We start from the raw sequence: 21,729 nt of genomic DNA, 5'->3' as shown, positions 1-21,729 counted from the left end.
TGCAAGATGCTGGTTAAGGAGAGAATAAATCTTTAGGTACTAAATATATCCATCTCATACCTGGCCAGACTTCAGAAGGAGCTTAATAATCCTTCTGTTTTAATTTATGTCCACATGTTTATTTGTACATATTCATTAAGTCTTTATCTGGCATTTCTCTAGTTTTTAAAGATTGTTAAAACTGACAGATCACTGCACAGAATTAAATCTTGTAGTCTGTACTCAGACAAAACTTACATTAATTTCTATTTATGAGCTGGAGGAGTGTACTGGCTGTCATGCACTAGGGAATGGTGTTTCCAATAAAGTACGGTTCCTGACATGGTAATCTAACAAGGAGGTGGGTAATCTAACAAGAAAAAAGAAGAGATTATACATTTAAAGCACATTTATCCTCCTAATGTTCTGCCAGTGTACTGTCTAGAGCTAGGATTTGCTTCACTGCAGAAAGCTGTTATACATATATCTGCAACAGTGCTTATACCTTGTAAGGAACTGCTGTAAAGGGATGAATTACTAACTACTAATTCTGAAGCCAGCAAGCACATCTCAGGAGATTTATTATGCCTTTCTCTTTGTAGAATAGTTACATGCAAATAGAAATGTCCTCATACTTGCTCATCACTCAACTTCACTCAGCAAACTTTTTTTCATGTTTTTCTTCATTAGAGGCATTCAAAATATTAATTTAGTTATGCCTTTCCAACTGCATTATCCTGGTCTGACAAAGGCAGAATACATTTTCTGTAGTTATTCTTAATTCTGAAATCTATCTCGTTGGTTTTTTTTTTCCTATGGCTATTATTCATTGACTTAGAACCACTACTTTGATATTTAGGGATAGAGACTACGGAAAATACTCACGTGTTTTATAAATCACTAAAAAGTACAGATAAATATACCCCCATACTTTCACAGTTGGCAATATGTGCAGTTGTTACTTATGAGAAAAGATTTGAACATACATTCCTGTTCATCTTAAGCATCAAATTTCTCTGTTTATGGATACGTACCATAGCAATCATCCAATATTTTCCTTAATTTTAGCTTTCACTGAGGTGGATATACTGCTTCCTGTGGAAAAATATACTATTCACAGCAGTGTACTTTTTACAGCTTAGTTGAGCTGATGAAGAAGGATTGGTAGGTCTCTTGCCTTGTTTCTTCAAGTGCTTGAATAACAAAAAGAGCTTAGGAAGAAATCTTGACTTCAGAAAGCATCCGTACAGCAGTAGGGGAAAAGATGGGAACGGGAGCAGAGAAGAGACAATCAGAAACAAGAGAAAAGGGGTGAAGCTTAGTGTGGGAGAAAGGGCAAAGAGTGGAGCCACACAGGCACTTGATTTGAGCAAGGACCAGTCAGTAGGAGTAGGGTGGTGGAGCTAGAAAGAAGGGGGAGAATATGAGGAATATTGCTGAAATCAATAAATTCTGTGAAAAGCTCTAAAATTCTGGCTTTATGGCAGATGTCATGGACTTTCTCCCTGATGAGAAACCAGAAGCATGTAAAAATGTTTTATTTTAACTTTCTGTGGTAGAAACAGGAGAGGGAATAGTTATCCTGTCTTTGAGGCTGTCTTCTGAATATATCTCTGATGAGTTCTACATAGAAGTTAATTCACAGATTAGGAGACAGTGCCTTTCAGATCTGCTGCTGCTGAAATCTGTGGCATTTGGTTAGTGTGGTGCATTTTCAGTATGTTTCTACCTCATTCAGAAGAACATTTGCTGGAGAGGTGTCCAGTGGCCAGTAGCTCCTTGGGACTGTCAGCACTAGGTGCAAGCACTCCTGTCCTTAGTCTGGGTTCAGCAGCAAGATGAGCAGTGAGTCCCATGCTGCCCACCTACACACTACCATTCTGACCTAGATGAGCCTGTCTGGGGTGAAAGAATAGCCTGTTCTCCAGCTCCTTTGGCCCATCTCCAAGACCAGCATTGAGGCACTGTTCGGCTGGGCTATTTTCTCATGTAGATGCTTCTTAACAGGGAGCTGGACCATGGCAACACAAGTCATTTAACATAATGGTAATCCTTACATCTGTTTGCCAGAAAGAGTTGTGTAAACTTGGTAAGTTGTTGATTAATATTTTTTGTCTTAAAATATTGGTTTAAGAAAGACCTTTGTGACTTTAGCAGATGTAAATGCCACGCTGCTATAAATCAGCCATCTGGACATTGTAATCTGGCAGGTAAACAAACGGACCAAGCTCTTTGACATCTTTCAGATTATTGCTGATCATATGAACATTAACATTTCCAAAGGTGTCTCTTTGCTTCATCACATTTCAAAGACTCCATTAATTTTGTTTTCACATGTTTAAATATTTATTTTGACCTTTTACCTCCTCCTATAACCTCCTGGCTTTTTGGACCAGCAAAATCAAAATATACTGGTGTGTTCTGAATGGCCTCGGGGCTTGTTTAAACATGCTGTGTAAACAGCTCTTGCAGAACAAAAGAGCGAATCCTCCACTGTTACTCTAGCAAGCTCTTTGTCCGTTCCAGATTATCCATGCAGGTAGGAGCTGTGCTGAGATACACCAGCTGGTTTTCCAGTCTTCAAACCTTGCGTTCTTCTCTCATCTAGGATTGTTCCTCCACCAAGTAATGTTGAAGTAAGACCAACACCATGTTGTTATCTTTTCAATGTGCAGGTGCCACTGCTGGAGTACCAACTCTGCTCCTGGTCCTGGTGGTGCCTACCCTGGGTGTCCTCACCTGCTTGGGATTCTGAATGTAGCTGGATTTACCTTGTCCTCCACCTAACACAAAGGACTCCCTTTGAAGATGAGGACCATGACTTTTTGATTCCTGTGGCACCATCCTAAGCCAAATAAATTACACTTTAAAATAAATTACCCTACCAATTTCCTATGAACTTTAAGAGGACTGAGGCATCCAGGAACTCCTTCATGAAGTAAATCAACTTTTGAAAGGCTAAGAAATCTTTTTAACTTGTTCCAATATGCCTTATAAAACACTTATGCTGATCTGTGACAGTTGCATGATTTGGTCAAATGGGGCAAGTTACAATGTTAAAACCCAATAACATAGGCTGTACAGTGAAAGTAAAATCACCATACGTAGGTGCTTTAACTTGAATAACAAATTGTGAAATATAATAGAGATTGAAATGTTGATTGTATGTGATAAATGTAAGAGTACTACGTCTGTCTGTACTATCCTATCCGTTTTGTGTGCTGCATATTTTTGAATGGCCCCATCATCATTTACTGGGATTACTGTTTTTTTGAGAGACAGTCAAAGCAAAAACATTTATTTTTTTTTTAGAGCTGTATTTCTTGAGGCTGTTGGATAGAATTTGAAGAAAGAAATAAAAGTCAGTGAAAAGGAATTTTTTATCTTAAATATCTTCAGAAGACCCAAGATGTGCATAGCATGTTCAGCTTAAAGGAATTTACATGTGCTTCACTGACACAGGATTTACCATAGCCGTTTCTTAAAACAAACCTGTTGAAAAATTCCATTATGGTCATTATTGCTGATTTTAGGAGTCAAATGTCAGCTTTCAGGGAAGCAGCGCAATGTATTGGTTTTGATTTAATACTATTACTAGTATTATTAACATAGCAATATAACACTTAGAAGTTTGGAGATGGAGTCCATGTTAAGATCAGCCAAGTGGACCATGAAATGATAAGAAACGTATGTTATTTTTTGAAGTGAAAAGATTTAAAATATAAAGAGATATACAATAAATGGCAAAAACAGAGTAGCACAGTAAAAAAAAAAATTATATTTACATTTTTATGCTGCAGACACCAGGTGTTACCTTCCTGTAATGAAGGCGGACATTTGGGAGAATTATGTGATTTTCCACTTGATATTATTCTTAATGTTCATAGTGTTGTAAATAAGAGTTTTAAAGTTCTGAGACCGTTTCCCTATTTGGTAGAGTACTGAATGATCCAACTGTGTGTTAGTACATGAAAGTCAGATCCGAACTGTTAGTTGAAGTCAAATGTTTACTATGGCCTTTGCAAAATGGGAACTCTTAGAGATAGTGAATGTTTTTGTTCTGACTGTGTCTAGAGTGTTTCAGTGTTGGGTTTTTCATTGGTTTGTTTGGATTTTTTTAAGTTGTTAAAGAAATGCACATTCCTTTCATTTTCCATGGTGTGCTGGGATTTAGTTTGAGTGTGAATGTTGAAGAAACACGGTGATATTGAATCAGCTGGCTCAAGTAATAGTGCAATGTCTGATGCTTCAAGAATTATAAGCTTTGAATCATATTTTATTAGCACAACCTTGCTAGCTACTTAGAAATAGATTTTATCTTTTTAGAACTGATGCTGTAGAGGTCCGTAATAATATTTACATGAAGCAAGAATAAGTCTATTAATAATTTACACCCCCTTCTTTAATTTGTATAATTTTGTACTATATATTTACATGTAAAAGTGTAGAGTCTTCATTAAGAATATCAATAATACTGTTTTAGTTTAATTTTAACTATTTGTTACAAGATGAAAATTTTTTAAATAGGTGAAAGTGATAACTTCCCTATAGAGGAATGTCAAAAGTGTCAAACACTACTGAGTTTCATAAATTGTATAATTGTCTGAAAGAGCAATGAGCTGTCTTCATACGTAAGAAACTAATACGCTGTAAGCCTTCTGTACAAAAAAAAATGTGGTTTATTGTGTTTCATTTGGTTTGGTTCTTTTGCAGTGTGACTCATTTTTATATAATCTACAACCACAACTAAATCTTTTGCCAAATGCATGATTGCCTTTTACTTTTCTACTACATGGTGTAAAAAGCAAAACTGTTCAGTTTCTGCATGGAAATGACCTGGGATGGAAAGACACTTCTTTTTTTAAATCAGCAACACAGATGAGGTAGGTCTCACGTACTGATCAGATAGTTGGAGATTTTTCTGTTTCACATAATTCTGCAGACTTGACTGGGACCTTCAGTTTCAAATGGTTGTTGAGGAAAACTAACTAATGTATCATCTGCTTTAAAACGCAAGGTTCTTAATTAAAGTTTATATAGATAGACATATTTGTTGCTTCTTTATATTTCAGGAAAATTGATATTACTATTATTTGATACTGATGAATATTGAACTGGTTTTTTAGTTTTTATCTTTTTTTTTTCAAATGAGTAGAGCAGGACCGTGCTTTGTCCTTTTTATGAATGAAAAGTAAATTACAATTCAATAAATGTATTAATGTTACTCAAAATATAATAACTGTCTTTTGAATTGGAGCTTTCTAATTTTTTGCAGTCATGTGGTAGTCTATGACAGCAAAGATGTGGATGGGGTGAGGTCCTGTGTATTCCTGCCTTGCTTTCTTGTGAGTTTTGATGGAGTTAAAGAACTTTTCTGTGGTAAGGATAGCTTACTGTTTGCTTTAATTATTGGTGATAGATTTTCTGAACATCAGTGACAGAGGAGAGTGCCCTGAGAGCTTTTCAGCATTTTTGGAAACAGGAGTTAACCAAGCAGAGTATTTTGAGGGGTAATATTTTCTGCTCCAGTAGACACCTGTCATGGTTTAGCCTCAGGCGGCAGCTAAACCCCACACAACTGCTCACTTACTCTTCCCACAGTGGAATGAGGGAGAGAATCGGAAGAGTAATAATTTCAAGAGGTGAGTTTGAGTATAACTGAGATACTGCCTGCCTTTGAGGGTCACATTCAGGCCCTAAAATGCACAAAAAATAGCACAAAAGAAGTTGGTGAAGCTGACGGCCATGTTGCAGAACTTGGTTTCATTTGTCTGGTATTGACATACCGGATAAGAAGTATCAGAGTTTTCCTTGTGCCCTGCACCTGAAAGACCGTCGACTCAATTGGAGCCAGCCTGAGACCTGGGGAGGAAGAGATGGTCACTACTTTGATTAGGTATGTTTTGTATTTTTATCTTGACCTCTGAGAGAAATAAGGGTTTGAGTCTGTCTGCCAGCTCTCTATTAATGATTTCAGACCTGTTGGGAGATGGCAGACAAACTCAGCAGCTCTTACACTGAAGAACATCATAGCCTGAGTATAAGGTAGAGATTTCAATTAGGAATTTGCACAGAAGGTAACTGCAACATGGTCACTGGTCTTACCTGTCCTGTTTGACCTGCCAGATGCCCAACCAGCAAGCACCACATAGCCAAGTACAGCTTGCCTTGCTCCTGCCTTATCCAGGGGCTGGACAGCATGGGACAAGTACTGGCTGGAGGAGGCCTGAGCATATGGCATTGCAGGAAACAGAATCAGATCTTTGCTGTAAGAGGGGAAGAATGGGGCACAGAACATAAACCCGCAGGAGAAAATGTTCACTATTTCTCCCCCTCAAAGAACAGCTTGGTTTTGGTTGTGAGGCTTCTTTGTTTCCAGACTTCAGAGCCTCTAGCTACAGAAGATGATAAAAAAATGCCTTTAAATATTTTATATCTGCCTGAAGACCAGATCTTCCAGTCTTGATCTGCCTCACTTTGCATTAAGCTACACTTCCTACAGGAATTAAAATTAAAATAGCAGAAATCAGGTAATACCCAAATACATTCCAAGAAATGTCTTGAAATAGTTCCAAATGCTATTGTTTGGAGATTTTGTTTACTTCAATACATCATGGAAATGGCTATCTTTCAGGTTATGACAATCTGAGTAAAGGATATTCCTTTGGCAGAAGTATGAATTGCAGTAACTTCTAGCACTTGTATATGCTCTATCCTTACACAGGTCACCCAGCAGAATCTTTTCACAGTGTTAGGGCATCAGCACTATACAGGAGACACATGCCTTCTGCACAGAACAGTGGGGTCTTACAAGGGAAGAGTGCCCCTCTCAGTTTCTTCCAGAGATGATACATTTTTCTTTAGCTTTTCTACCACTAATTCCTTGTGCTTTCTCATTTTAACATTATTCTTATTTCCAGAAGCAGAAGAAAGAACAGAAAGCATTGAAGTCCACGTGAATGGGAAATAATGTCTACACCTCAAACAGAAGTAGCACTGTCTTGTCTTTTCTTGACAGGCCAACATGTTTTTGTTTTACCTGGGTGCCAATGAACCAAGTTTGCTCTAAAGGGTGTAATGAAAATTGTTTTCTTCACTTTAACTGATCTTGGCTCTGGTATATTCTCTTGATTAATATGGATGACAATGGAAATTAGACCAATTTTTGTTTCTCAAACACTTAGAAAACTCATGATTTAGCTGGTAACTTACACAGGCAACCCTCAGTGCACACTGATGAGTGAATTTTGCTGGTCTATATTTATATATTTAAGGAGTCTAATAATCTCTTTAAAACCTGATGATTTTGGCCTTTAGGGTGTTGTCACAGCCACTGTCTGCTTCACTGAAACGTACAAAATTGTTTCTTCCTCTCCCACAGAAGACAGCAGACATATCAGCCACTGGTAAAAAGGCAAATCTAAAAAGAGAATACAAAGATACTGACTTGGCATCATCTCCTCTAGATGGCTGTCATGGTGCAGCTACTTACATATGTCGCCTCCATACTTGACACCTGCTGAAAGCAGCGCACAGCAAAGTGTTTCTCTGACATTGAGATGGTCCAGCACCAGCCCACCTGTTCTCCAATGGCTGCTGCCAGGCAAATTCAGACCTTTACTGCTGTTCCAAGTGAGCACACAGCTCTGGGTGGGCATATGCCACAGTCAGCAGGGATGGACAGAACAAAGAGGACTTAATTGGCTGCAGGCCAGTGTTTAAGTAAATGGAAAATATCAGGTTGGCATGGCCCCAGGGCAGTGGAGGGCACCCAGGCAGGTGGGGTGGTTGTCCCTAAAGCACCAAGCCTCTGGCTAGCCATAGGAATGGCACCACGGGCTTAGAAATGATGCATTCAGCACAAGATACTGAATTTTCCTTGCGCCCCAATTAAAGGAGAAAAGAAAATATTTTCTGGGATTAAGGCCTACATCATGTGAATGGGGAGGATTTCAACAGCCAGTAGCTGAGCTGAGCAGGCAGCATTCTCCTCACTGGCAAGCCTTGAAGTGAGCAGGCTTTGGGAGCACACAGTGTTGGTACCTTGGGACCCCATGCCAATAATCAGGTTAGCTACATGGCGATGTTCATTTCTGATTCTCACAGGGAGAAAGATAAGAAAGCACAAAGCTCCCAGAGGCATTCAACTCAGGGGATTTATCCTGTCCAGGCAGCTCCCTGTGAGCAGCCACTCTGTAGCACCTGCAGCATGGTAGCACTCATGGAACACAGTGGCTGGTTTCTACTGATGGAACCAAAAGGTGTTTCCATGCTTCTAAAACCATGCACTATTCACACCAGGGTTGTTGTATGGAAAACACCAATTAAGGCTGTCTCTGGAAGGCAATTCTCCCAAGACAGGTTTTCAGCTGATGCACCCCAAACCACGCCACGGCCCCTTGCAACCAGTTGGCAGCAGAGGTGTCTGCGTCCCAGGGCTGGTGCTAGCAGCAGGTTGAGTTTTTTAGTTTCCCATTCAAAATCTTCAGGATTACTGTAGGTTCTGAAAAATCTCAGATCCTACTACTAACTTAACTTACCTGTATCTGTGATTCAAAGTGGGATGGGGATGTGCACAGGGCTGTAGGGCAAAGTCATGTGTGGTGAGGCTTTTGCTGATCCACCCCTTACACTTCATCGTTAAACTGCGATTAGTATTGTGAATCCATGTTTAGCAAATAATACTCATGAAATCATATATTGTTCTCTCTGTTGAGATTTTTATCTACAGATGTCAATATATATGCCTCAGTCAGACTCCTCTATAACAGCGCTCTGAAGCAGTCAATTACCTATCTTAATTTAATGGTATTCTGGCAGAATGCTATAATGCATGGCAGACTCCCTATGGATCAGCCTATAGCTCAAGGAGGTGCCTCTCCATGAAGTGCCACAGTGCCTGCCCTGTCAGAGCACCACCGTACCACTGTCAGCCTCTGAAACACATGCTGAAGCCAGGATGATGTCTCTTCTGGCATCAAATCCCACGATTCATGATTTGATCTCTACTAACAGTACGTGATGTATTGATACTAAAGGGTTTATAGGAAGTGGGTGTGTTTATATGGATGAGCCTTCTACAAGTAAGTTAAAGCATGCATTAGGACTGAGACAGAATCTGGCAAAATAATACCTTAAGAAACCTGCAAGCAAACAATTGAAGCCAGAGATGAGCTTTGCAGTTTTTGTGGCAGCTTTTATACAGACAGTTTAAACTTTGTGCTCTCAGAGCCAAGAAAGAGCAGAATAACTCCACTGGGTTCTGCTCAGCAGAGTTTTCTGTCATTAACTGGCACTGGCTTCTCTGTGATGTTGCATGCGTGATGATTTAGACAGTGGTACAGGACAAATGAGGGGAAAATAATTCTTTTTAAACAAAGAAAGAATCAGTAATTCAAACTCCAAAGGCTGAGCCAAACATTTACTACTAAAATGACCTAGAAGACAGCATAAATTTTCACTGCTAGTCACTATATGTTGGCATACAGCACAACAACCCACTCCTTTGGGGTTTACTGATTCCAGGATGTAGGACAATGGGAATTTTTGTATAGAAACAGCATGATTGCTAACTTATTCCTTTTTAATCAGTACTGAGCAAGCTAGAAGCTTTCACCCTCTTAGGAACACAGGAACTTGAAGGGCATGAACTTAGTTAACTCAGTTTATTTCCCTACCTTGCGTCTTCCAGAATATTCTTGCTGTGATGTGATAACCTGGTGAGTTCTGGTCAGAGCTCTCTCTGTGCTCAGACTTCCAGCAAACATAAACTAGAACAAGTATTACCATGGTCAAAAATACTTACCCCGTCTTTATTTGTCTTGCCTGTTTTCTTGCTTTATTGCTTTCTTGTTTTCTTGCATTTTCCTTCTCTCTCTTCACACCCCACTCCCCTTTTCCTCCTTTTCTCAAAAATAAAACTGAACTAGGAACTCTAACACTGGTAATATAAAGCCATCAGCAAAGAATAACATCTCTGCTCAGCCTCCAAAGCAAAGCAAAGTCCCTTAAGGACTAGCCACGTATTCAAGAGATTTTGCAAGCACTCATTTTCCCAGACAGTTCCGATACAAGAAAGAAGCAAAGCCAGCGTGACTTTTACTTCTGTCAAGCCCTGCATAGTCTTCTCCCTAAAGCTCTGAATCAGATTTGGAGGATCAAGAATATATCCCAGTGATTTAAAAAGACTTGGCATCAGAGCCATGGATATCTTAAAGGATTTGAAGACATGTGCTCTGAAAGTTAAGCAAAAATGTATGTGTTGTGCGTTACCTGGTGACTAACACACAATTTCTCATCTACTTTCATGATCTAACTAATGGACTGTGGTATGCCAACATTTATTCCAACATACAGCATCACAGTACTGGGGGGAAAAAAACATAAATCTGAATTTACATTGCATGACAGGGTATTTTCATCAAGAGAGTATTTACTCCCAGCATACAGCTTTTTGCAGTGAGATCTTGAAATGCTGGAAAACTTAGATTAATCACCAGTGAAATACTTGAACATTATTATACCACAAGTAAAATCCTGGGGGATGTTTGCTCAAGAGAAATTGAATTTGTACCACCCTAACACAGATCAAACTCAGGACAAGTGAAGTGAAGGAGTTAGTTCTGTGAAATAACAAACAAAGAAGTAAAAAGATTATTTCTAATGATATCATTAAAATCAAAGTGGTTTTGGCAGTATTAGCTTCTCAGGAATTAATTAACTATAACCTACTGTGAGAATAATTGCATGTAAAGGATAATAATATTGATGTTATGCCAGAAGCTGTGATGTCTATTGAGAATTAATTTGCAAAATCAAAACTCAAAGGAAGTCAATTCCATTTATGACCTTTAAAAATGCAATTAAACACAGGATGCACAAAATCTCACCAGAAAGCACATTTGTAAAACTACAATGTAAACCCTTGCATCTAAAAGATCCTTTTCTAAAATCACAAATACATGATCAGTATTTGAAGCATTTCCCTTTGTGTTTATTTCAAGAAAACAAGTGTGGCTTTCAATTTCTATATTCCTGGTCTACTAACTTAATTTTTCATTGGGCTATTTTTCTCTGCTGATTGCTTGGGGTAAATATGAAAAAAACCAGCTTATATCCTCTTGCAGTTTTTCATCCATGAGCAGATGCTCCATGAACACACTGGCAAAGGAGAGATAAAAGGACCAGGACAGCCCTTGCCCCAACAGTGCTGCAGCAGTGTTGGTCTCCAGTTCTCTGCGGGTCTGACCTGACATGGGCCCTGCTGAGCCAGGGCTAGCTGCAAGTCCATGTCCTGTTCCATCTCCATGTCATCCCTGTCCTGTCCCCATCCCCAGGGAGATGCCTGATGCCTAGGGCTGGGGCTCTCCCCAGCTGCCCTGCTCCTTGCATGGCCTATGGGTCACCAGCCTCGCCATGCTCTACCATTGCTGGTGATATTTCCTATACCAATGTCAGGAACTATTCAAGGAATTCAAGCAACTAATGTAGTGAAGCTGCTAAATTTGGCAGATTGGCCATAGAGAGCCTTAAAAATCCATGTGGTTATGAAATCAAGTAAAATATACATTTGGTAATAGCGTTATTGTGCCTCACATGTAACAGTGACACAGTATGGCAGATTGAGAGTGGATCCGTGTAAATAATATCTGTCCAGCTGACTCGTAGTTGGGCTTTTTAGTTTGGGGTTTCTTTTTATTATTGTTGTATATAGATTTAACTGAGCAGAAGGCTTTGAAAGAACAACAGACGGGAAAGAAAGAAGAGCATGTCTCAACATAGCCAACTCTCAGCAAATTCTGCAGACCTGTTCAGCAAACTTGCTAGATATGCTTACAATAAATGAATGAATAAAAGCTGCCACTATTGATACCAACATCTATCACATACCTCATTCTCAAACAGGGCTGCAAGGTCTGGGCAGGAGTTCCACTCCACAAAGATGCAGCCAGCGCTGGATGGCCATGCAGGCTCTTCAGCTGGCCTGTATGGCTAATCACACTGTTGTGATTAGTATGATTAACCATGTGCTCTGGGGACAATTTTTATTAAGGAGCCTGTCGTGGTTTAAGCCCAGCCACACAGCTCATTCACTCACTCCTCCCCACCTTCCTGCCCCCGCACCCAGAGGGATGGGGAGGAGAATTGAAAGAATGTAACTCCCATGGGTTGAGGATAAGAACAGTCCAGTAACTAAGGTATAACACAAACCACTACTGCTACCATCAGTAGTAATAATGATAAGGGAAATAACAAGGGAAGAGAATACTATCGCTCACCACCCACTGGCCAATACCCAGCCCAACAGAGAAGTAAACTAGCCTTTCTGGGTAACTCTCAGTTTACATCCTGGTCATGATGTGCTCTGGTACAGAATACATCTTTGGCTAGTTTGGGTCAAGTGTCCTGTCTCTGCTTCTTCACGGCGTTCCCCCCTCCCTGGCAGAGCACGAGACTCACAAAGTCCTTGATCAGACTAAACATCTGAGCAGTAACTAAAAACACCAGTGTTATCAGTGCTGTTCCCAGGCTGAAAGTCAAAACCACAGCGCTGCACCAGCTACTAAGAAGGAATAAAATGACTGCTGCTGCTGAACCCAGGACAGGGCCATTCAGGACATTTTGTTGACCAGTTACTGAATTGTGTATGGCTGGCATCTGATCCTCTTTCCCAGTACCCTGCCTCTTGTCTCTAGTTCCTGCTCCTGATCTCCCGAGACATACTGACAGGACCTGTAAGATACTTATTTGTCCAATCTGTTGAAGAAACTGGGTAAAGGGATTAAACAGTAGTTCTATCACAGAATCATAGAATAGTTCGGGTTGGAAAGGACCTTAAGATCACCTAGTTTCAAAGCCCCTGCTATGGGCAGGAGCACCTCACACTAAACCATATAATCCATGGTTTTATGAGGGGGAAGTCATGTTTGACCAACCTTACAGCCTTCTATGAGGAAGTGACTAGGTGGAGGGATGATGGTAGAGTGGTAGATGTGGGTTTTCTTGATTTCAGTAAGGCATTTGATACTGTCTCCCACAGCATTCTCATAGATAAGCTAAGAAAGTGAGGGCTTGATGATCAGGTGGTGAGGTGGATCAAGAACTGGTTGAAAGGAAGAAGGCAGAGAGTTGTGGTCAATGGCACAGAATCTAGCTGGAGGTCTGTGACTAGTGGAGTCCCTCAGGGGTCGGTGCTGGGACCAGTGCTGTTTAATATTTTCATCAGCTACCTGGATGAGGGAACTGAGTGTACCCTCAGCAAGTTCGCGGATGACACTAAACTGGGAGGAGTGGCTGACACACCAGAAGGCTGTGTTGCCATTCAGCGAGAACTGGACAGGCTGGAGAGTTGGGCAGGGAGAAACTTGATGAAATTCAACAAGAGCAAGTGTAGAGTCTTGCATCTGGGGAAGAACAACCCCATGTACCAGTACAGGTTGGGGGTTGACCTGCTGGAAAGGAGTGAAGGGGAAAGGGACCTGGGGGTCCTGGTGGATAGGAGGATGACCATGAGCCAGCAATGTGCCCTTGCGGCCAAGAAGGCAAATGGCATCCTAGGGTGCATTAGAAAGGGTGTGGTTAGTAGGGCAAGAGAGGTTCTCCTCCCCCTCTACTCTGCCTTGGTGAGGCCGCATCTGGAATATTGTATCCAGTTCTGGGCCCCTCAGTTCAAGAAGGACAGGGAATTGCTTGAAAGAGTCCAGCGCAGAGCCACAAAGATGATGAAAGGAGTGGAACACCTCCCTTATGAGGAGAGGCTGAGGGAGCTGGGTCTCTTTAGCTTGGAGGAAACTGAGGGGTGACCTCATCAGTGTTTACAAATATGTAAAGGGTGGGTGTCAGGATGATGGAGCTAGGCTTTTTTCAGTGATATCCAGTGATAGGACAAGGGGCAATGGGTGTAAACTGGAGCATAGGAGGTTCCACGTTAACATCAGGAAGAACTTCTTTACTGTAAAGAGTGACAGAGCACTGGAACAGGTTGCCCAGGGAGGTTGTGGAGTCTTCTACATTGGAGATATTCAAGGCCCGCCTGGACAAGTTCCTGTGTGATGTACTCTAGGTTAGCCTGCTCTTGCAGGGAAGTTGGACTAGATCTTTTGAGGTCCCTTCCAACCCTCGGGATTCTGTGATTCTGTGATTCTGTAAGGTATAACACAAACCACTTCTGCTACCACCAATAATAATAATGATAAGGTAAATAACAAGGGAAGAGAATACAACCCCTCACCACCTGCCAACTGATACACAGCCTGACCCGAGCAGCGATCTAACCCTTCCAGGTAGCTGCCCCCAGTTCTACATCCTGGGCATGACATGCTGTGGTATGGAATACCTCTTTGGCTAGTTTGGGTCAGGTGTCCTGTCTCTGCTTCCTCCCGGCTTCTCCTCCTGCCTGGCAGAGCATGAGACTCACAAAGTCCTTGGTCAGAGTAAACATTACTGAGCAGCAACTAAAAACATCGGTGTTATCCCCGCTGTTCCCAGGCTGAAAGTCAAAACCACAGCACTGCACCAGCTACTAAGAAGAAGAAAAATTATTGCTACTGCTGAACCTAGGACAGTATCCACCCCTTATTCCATACCATTCACATCATGCTCAGATCCCACATTTTCAATATACCATCACTCTTATCTCATATATTGTGGCATATCACAACACAGACTCAAGTTAATGCAGAAACTCAAATCCTCGATTATTGCCACAAAGCCCTTTTTATCCCCTTGTTCGGTACTTTCCCAACCTGCATGTACATACAATGTTCAATCTCACTGGCCCATGTAAAACTCTCCAGGTAGAGAGTCTAATCACAATGTTGCAGATGCTCTCACAACCCCCACATCCTCTGGCCTCCAGCTGCAATTCTCACCACAACTACATCCTGGCGCCTCCTCCCAAGGCTTGCTTTGTTTACCTTCCCTGTCCGTCAATGTTCCAACTCATTGCCCCAGAGCTTGTCAAGCACCAAGGCCTCAGAGCTCATTCCCAAACTCTTTTCTGGGGAAATCTTATCACATTCACTCCCCATATCTCCCCCTTCTTTGTTTTGTATGTTCACCATCAACACCTGCGTAAGGGCTCAATTAATAAGAAACTGAATAAGCTAATGAAAACTAACAAAACAAACCTTCTTAATACAATTTTTTCACTCCTGCTCCCAGCCTAGCAAATAAACAAGTAAAGAACAGTTCACATTCTGCACTAACAATTGGTTTCAAACTATATAAGGAGAATACAGATACATATCCATTTATACAGATATCAACAGATCGGCTTCTTGTGGCTGTGTTGTTATACTCCCCAGCCATCCCACGTGTCGAAAAGATTCAAGGCTGCCACTGCTTCCAACAGCAGTCTGAAAGGCCTCGTAGGTGTGGCAACCAACAGGCACAGGCTGTCTTGTCTTGTCCTGTCTCATTGGCTAATGTTCTCTTTTGGCTGGGCAGGAAACCATGGTAGGGTAGGGTCTGTCGAGGCAGGAAAAACCCACCATGCAGGGACCCAACAAGGTTCTTTATCTGTGGAAACACAAGCATACCCTCATCTCCAGGTTATTAAAGGGAATGGGCCTTTCCATTCATGAGTTTCAAGATTACAGACTTTAACATGAGCTTTCCCCTGCTCAAAATTCTTAGAATTCCCAAAATGGTACTGTACAGGAGGTCCATCCTCCGTCCAGCAATTTAGAATTCAAAAACTTTTGCTATACGTTCTTGTGGAGTTAACCCTGAACTCCCCCTTTTTGTTTTATGTACCTATTATCAATATCTGCTTTATAACATTACCATCGTATTAGAATGTTTCAGCTTTGGCCTTCACATTTTCTAGCAGCTGCTGCAAATTTACGTGCTCTAACATCTCTTTTACAAGTGATAACTGGCTAGTAAATACACGTGGTTTTAAACACAAAATCACAGCCTCTAATAATAGAATCATAGAATAATAGAATAGTTAGTGTTGGAAAGGACCTCAAGATCATCTAGTTCCAACCCCCCTGCCATGGACATGGACACTTCACACTAAACCATATCACCCAAGGCTCGTTCAACCTCACCCTGAACACTGCCAGGGATGGAGCATCCACAACATCCCTTGGCAACCCATTCCAGTGCCTCACCACCCTCACAGTAAAGAATTTCTTCCTTATATCCAGTCTAAACTTCCCCTGTTTAAGTTTGAACCTGTTACCCCTTGTCCTGTCACTACAGTCCCTAATGAATAGTCCCTCCCCAGCATCCCTGTAGGCCCCCTTCAGATACTGGAAGGCTGCTATGAGGTCTCCACGCAGCCTTCTCTTCTCCAGCCTGAACAGCCCCAACTTTCTCAGCCTGTCTTCATACAGGAGGTGATCCAGTCCCCTGATCATCCTCGTGGCCTCCTCTGGACTTGTTCCAACAGTTCCATGTCCTTTTTATGTTGAGGACACCAGAACTGCACACAATACTCCAAGTGAGGTCGCACAAGAGCAGAGTAGAAGGGCAGGATCACCTCCTTCAGTCTGCTGGTCACACTCCTTTTGATGCAGCCCAGGATACAGTTGGCTTTCTGGGCTGTAAGCGCACACTGAAGCCGGCTCATGTTCATTTTTGCATTGACCAACACCCCCAAGTCCTTCTCCTCAGAGCTGCTCTGAATCTCTTCTCTGCCCAACATGTAGCTGTGCCTGGGATTGCTCTGACCCAGGTGCAGGACCTTCCACTTAAACTTAAACTTCATGAGTTTGGCACCAGCCCACCTCACAAGCGTGTCAAGGTCCCTCTGGATGGCATTCCTTCCCTGCAGCGTGTCAAACGAACCACACAGCTTGGTGTCATCAGCAAACTTGCTGAGGGCACACTCCATCCCACTGTCCATGTCACCAACAGGGATGTTGAACAAGATCGGTCCCAACACCAATCCCTGAGAGACACCACTCCTTATTGGTCTCCAGCCGGACATTGAGCCATTTACCCCAACACTTTGCATGTGGCCAGCCAGCCAGTTCTTTATCCACTGAGTGGTCCACCTATCAAACTTATGTCTCTCCAATTTAGAGACAAGAATGTTGTGTGGGACAGTGTGGAACGCTTTGCACAAGCCCAGGTAGATGACATCAACTGCTCTACCCCTGTCCATCAGTTCCGTAGCCCCATCATAGAAGACCACCAAATTGGTCAGGCAGGATTTCCCCCTAGTGAAGCCATGTTGGCTGTCACCAAACACCTTGTTGTTTTTCATGTGCCTTAGCATGCCTTCCAGGAGAATCTGCTCCAAGATTTTGCAGGCACAGAGGTGAGACTGACTGGTCTGTAAAGAGCTACTTTACAAGTACACATACTCAAGCTGTTACTTTTCAGTTGCCCCAAGTGATATTTTGCAATCATTCATTTTTTCTTCCTCCATCTCATTCTGCTCGAGGTATTCATGGTCAGCTCCTGTAGTTGAGGCATCGGCTTCCTCTGCCAGCCTGTCCAGCTCATAGTGTGGCTTGACAAACTTTGCAGGCAGCCACCATGGACCTGTAGGTAGGAGGACACAAATATACGCCCTCCCATAGGTTATCAGTTCTTGAGAAGTAGACAGGGTAAAGTGTTTCCTTGAAGCAGAAGCATTCTGATGCAAAAGCAATGTGAAGCAGCTGCAGAAGTAAACTGCAGATTGTTAACAATCAAGCAGTTGGTCATTAACCACAGTTAAAGGGCCAGGCAGATTGGAAGCACAGGAGCTGCGCTGGCTCCTTCCTTCAGGTTTGCCTTGTTTCCCTTTTTTTCTTCTGCCACCCTGATAGTGCTTGGGTGACAGCTCATAAAGCCCGTGGTTGTGCTGCCCCTCTCACTTTTTCAGTTAGCAGTTCTTGTTTCAACCGATCTATTCCTCTAAGACCCAGATTCACCCCCAGGTTACCTTAAACACCCTAAGCAGGCCTCCTCCCATGCGGCCAGCAAGTTGCAGGCGGTCTTTAGGCTTTGTTTGTGGTGTCTCTACAAACTGTCCCAATACTTCAATAGACTGAAAGAGTTTGAGGTTTTTTTCCTTCACTCCATGGCTCCACTGGTGGAGCACTGGGAGCCAAATTGAAAGGTAGTTTCTTTTGAACCTGGTTATCAAACAACTAAGGGGGCCTCACTGCCTATTTACGCCTCCCATTAAAAACTTTTATGCAAACCCAACAACAAAAAATACACAGAACACCATCTGCCCTCAACACAAACACACACACAAGGGATCCCACAAGTACACTCCACACAATTACAATATTTGAAACACAAAATTCAGACACATGAGTATCACAGAGACTGTATCAAATGAGTTGTATATGGAGCCCCGAGTCCATGGTCTGTCACCATTTGCCTGGTATCTTTGACAAGAGCATAGCAGACACCTTCCCACCGCAGGTCTGGATCCGGCACGTACACCACCAAGAAAGCACACAATACATCTGCATCCCCCGCCCATCTCGCTTCTCCTTTTACAGCTGCCCAATTGTCATGAGGGTCTGGGGGATATAAATCGGACTCCTTTTCCGGATGTGTAGGCCCCGGGTCAAAATAACCATCCAGGTCAGCATCAGAACTATCAGGCAGCCCAACCACAGGAGCAACAACAGCAGACTGATCTTTTGATCTCACGGCAAAGTCCAGCAAAGAGGGCGGTGGTGAAGGAACCAAAGGTGCTGCTTCAGCTTCCTGTGCTCGTTAGCCGGCATGAACTTTCCAAGTTTCAGGAACAGTTTGCCAAGAGCTCAATAAATGATGGCAACTTTATCATTGTTTGTAGCACAGTCCCACAGATTAACACCAATTTTGTCCCAGATCTCCAGGGTATAACTATGAGTGGAATCAACAGATGGATTGACTTTTCATGCCCAGAGGATACTTTTCAAGTCTTCCTTGTCAACTTTTTTCCCACACTGCTTAAGAATCATAGCAAAAACTTCTAGAACATTTCCCTGCTCCTTCGTTAAAGCAGACCCCATAATTCTCAGCCACTTACTCCCGTCCTGCAAGAGGCAATTGTCATGGGTTCAGCAGTAGCTCGTGCTCTGCCAGGGAGGAGGGAGAGATAGCGCGCCTGGTCTGGGCTAGTCGGGGAGGTATTCCATAACCACAGCACGTCCTGCTCAGGGAGGGGACTGGGAGCTGGCAGGGAGGGAAGGGGTTAACACTCTGGGCTGGGCTCGGGGAGGCAACTGGAAGCTGGCCAGGAGGGGAGGGGGGAGCTCTCTCTCTTCCAGGCTGGCCTCGTGGGGGCGGGTGGTATCATATTCTCTCTCCCTGTTTGTCTCCTCTAACATTGATTTGTTATTGGTACCGTTAGTGATTTCTGTTATACCTTGATTGCTGGACTGATTTTACCTCAGTCCGTGGGAGTTGTATTCCTCTGGCTCTCCTTCCCATCCCTCTGGGAGTGGGAAGGTGAGGGGGGGGAGGGGAAACAAAGGGGGAACTGTGCAGATTTAGTTTAATCCAGGACAGCAATCCACACGGTTTGAATTCGCTTCCTTTCAGCATACACCTTTGCTTACATTCAGCAAGCTGTTCGGCTGAGCCACGCCACCAGATCGACAACTGATGCTTTCCATGCTCCACGTGGTGGGCGCCATTTGTGGCATATCACGACACAGACTCATGTTAATGCAGAGACTCAAATCCTCGGTTATTAGCACAAAGCCATTTGTTCGGTACTTTCCCAATCTGCATGTACATACAATGTTCAATCTCACTGGCCCCTGTAAAACTCTCCAGGTAAAGAGTCCAATCACAATGTTGCAGACCCTCTCACAACCCCCACAGCCTCTCGCCTCCAACTGGGATTCCCACCACAGCTACATCCTGGCCCCTCCTCCCAAGGCTTGCTTTGTTTACCTTCCCTGTCCTTCAAGGTTTCAACTGACCGCCCCAGGGCTTGTCAAGCACCAAAGGCTCAGAGCTCATTCCCAAACTCTTTTGCATGGAAATCTTATCACATTCACTCCCCACAATATATATGCATACATATATATACATTCACAGAGAGAGAGAGACAGAGAGAGAGAGATCATTCCTTAGTGCATGGACCAATCACTATAAAGCTGCTGAGTCCATCCATTCCACTAAATTCAATGTTGAACACAGTAAGCGTTCACAATACAAAGCACCTAAAGAAAATGACATGCTGATTTTCCTCAAGAGCTACTCCATGGTTAAGGATCCTACCTCCTCTGTCCAAAGCAGGTGCACCCAATGTAAAGTCACAAGCTGCTGCCTGGTGCTGAGGGCTACGTGCATCACTTGCAGAAGCTTCTCCCATATTTTTCCAGTCTGTGTATTCTGACAGTTCTTTACTAAGACTACATAGAGAAAGAAAGGGAATACCTTTGGTAAAAGTAACCACATCTTTATACAGACCATTTAACAGAACAGTTAACTGCCACTTATTGTCCATCCTATACATATGCCTAGCCATATGGATTCATATACTCAGATGTATTCACTAAGGGTAACATAGAGAACTTATTGCATGATTATTACAAACTTCACCATCCATTACAGTCATGTTTACTCTATGCATGCATATTCACAGACCTACAAAATCATTAACTACTGCTTTCCTGCTTGGTACACTTTCTTCAGCCTTGCTTTTCAACACACATAACCACCTTCAGAAGGAACACCCAGACGTACAAAGCTATGCGTAAAAGTAGTAAACTGGCAAAGATTTTAACAACAGAGATATCGGCTTCTGCCTCCCGATCTTGGTCCAGCCAGATCGATTCCAGCCGATTTCCTCTTCTTTTTCTTTCCTGCCTGCAGCACTGCGATTCACACCCTCTTCCGTTTCAATGTGAATTTATAGAGGGTCCCTGTTCAGGCGCCATTTGCCAGGGAATGAACTCAGTCAGAGATCAATATGATCAGACAAAAAGACATTTATTGCAAAGCATTAACACCTTATATACTATTGCTTACACACACCTACAGCAATTCGGCATATCATGATCGGATACTTGTCTTGAAGACCCTTAGTGACTAACATGTAATTGGTTAAGCTCAGGTGTGAGAACTTGACCTCGAAAGCTTGCCAGCAGTCCACAGTTCTCATAACTCAGTGAATTCCATCTTCTTCTTATCTTGCTTGCTTAAGCTTCCTCGGGCCTCTCACAGCCTTCCTGTATCTTTCAGAGCTATTCAGAGCTCATGTACCCAATATCCATTCTCCTGTGCGAACACTGTCTCCACACATATATATATGTGTTTAATGAACAGTACATACAGGAGGACATTACTGAGCACAGCTTCAGGTCAGGTCTCAACACACCATTAAACCTTGGTGCTGTTACCCCAAAACCAGCAACTTAGACAACAGACACTGATAACAGACAACTTATTCCACTGATAAAGTTGAAAGTTTACCTAGAATATCCATGGACAACAGCATAATCCTCAGCTGTCCACCCATTAGTGTCTTTATGGGAAACATCAGCACCATAATGAAGAAGAACTTTTATCAAATTAAGCTCCCCACCAGAAGCAGTGGTCATAAGTGGAGTTCTGAAACATTCAAAATATTATATGAAACAGATGATATTACATAGGCACTAGAACTATTTTTATTCAGATTTGCTCTCAAAAAAAGTATTTCCCCATTACTTGAACAAAAGAAAGGGCGGTTTTCATTAAGTATTAAGAGCAAAAATAAAAAATGGGAGAAGGAGTCAAAAGAATTAAATTCTCAAGCTTCGGACAAAGCTTGCACATAGACAATACTTATACACAAACTATGCTGCTATG

The 21,729-nt window shown here is 42.5% G+C and overlaps 1 protein-coding gene across 1 annotated transcript in view; it reads left to right on the top strand.

Moving 5' to 3' along the window:
• The window catches only part of CNTN1 (contactin 1), a 201,595-nt gene extending 196,380 nt beyond the window's left edge, over nucleotides 1-5,215 (top strand). Inside the window, exon 25 of the mRNA XM_005148087.3 lies at nucleotides 2,655-5,215. Within this exon, the coding sequence (XP_005148144.4) occupies nucleotides 2,655-2,734 (80 nt within the window). The 3' untranslated portion in view covers nucleotides 2,735-5,215. The remainder of the gene's footprint in view (nucleotides 1-2,654) is intronic.
• Nucleotides 5,216-21,729: the final 16,514 nt, after the last annotated feature.

The sequence above is a fragment of the Melopsittacus undulatus genome, chromosome 5 (genome assembly GCF_012275295.1).
Source record: "Melopsittacus undulatus isolate bMelUnd1 chromosome 5, bMelUnd1.mat.Z, whole genome shotgun sequence".
In the NCBI taxonomy this organism is placed as follows: Eukaryota; Metazoa; Chordata; class Aves; order Psittaciformes; family Psittaculidae; genus Melopsittacus; species Melopsittacus undulatus.
Note: the sequence above shows the minus strand (reverse complement) of the source record. Positions and strands in the feature narration are given on the sequence as shown.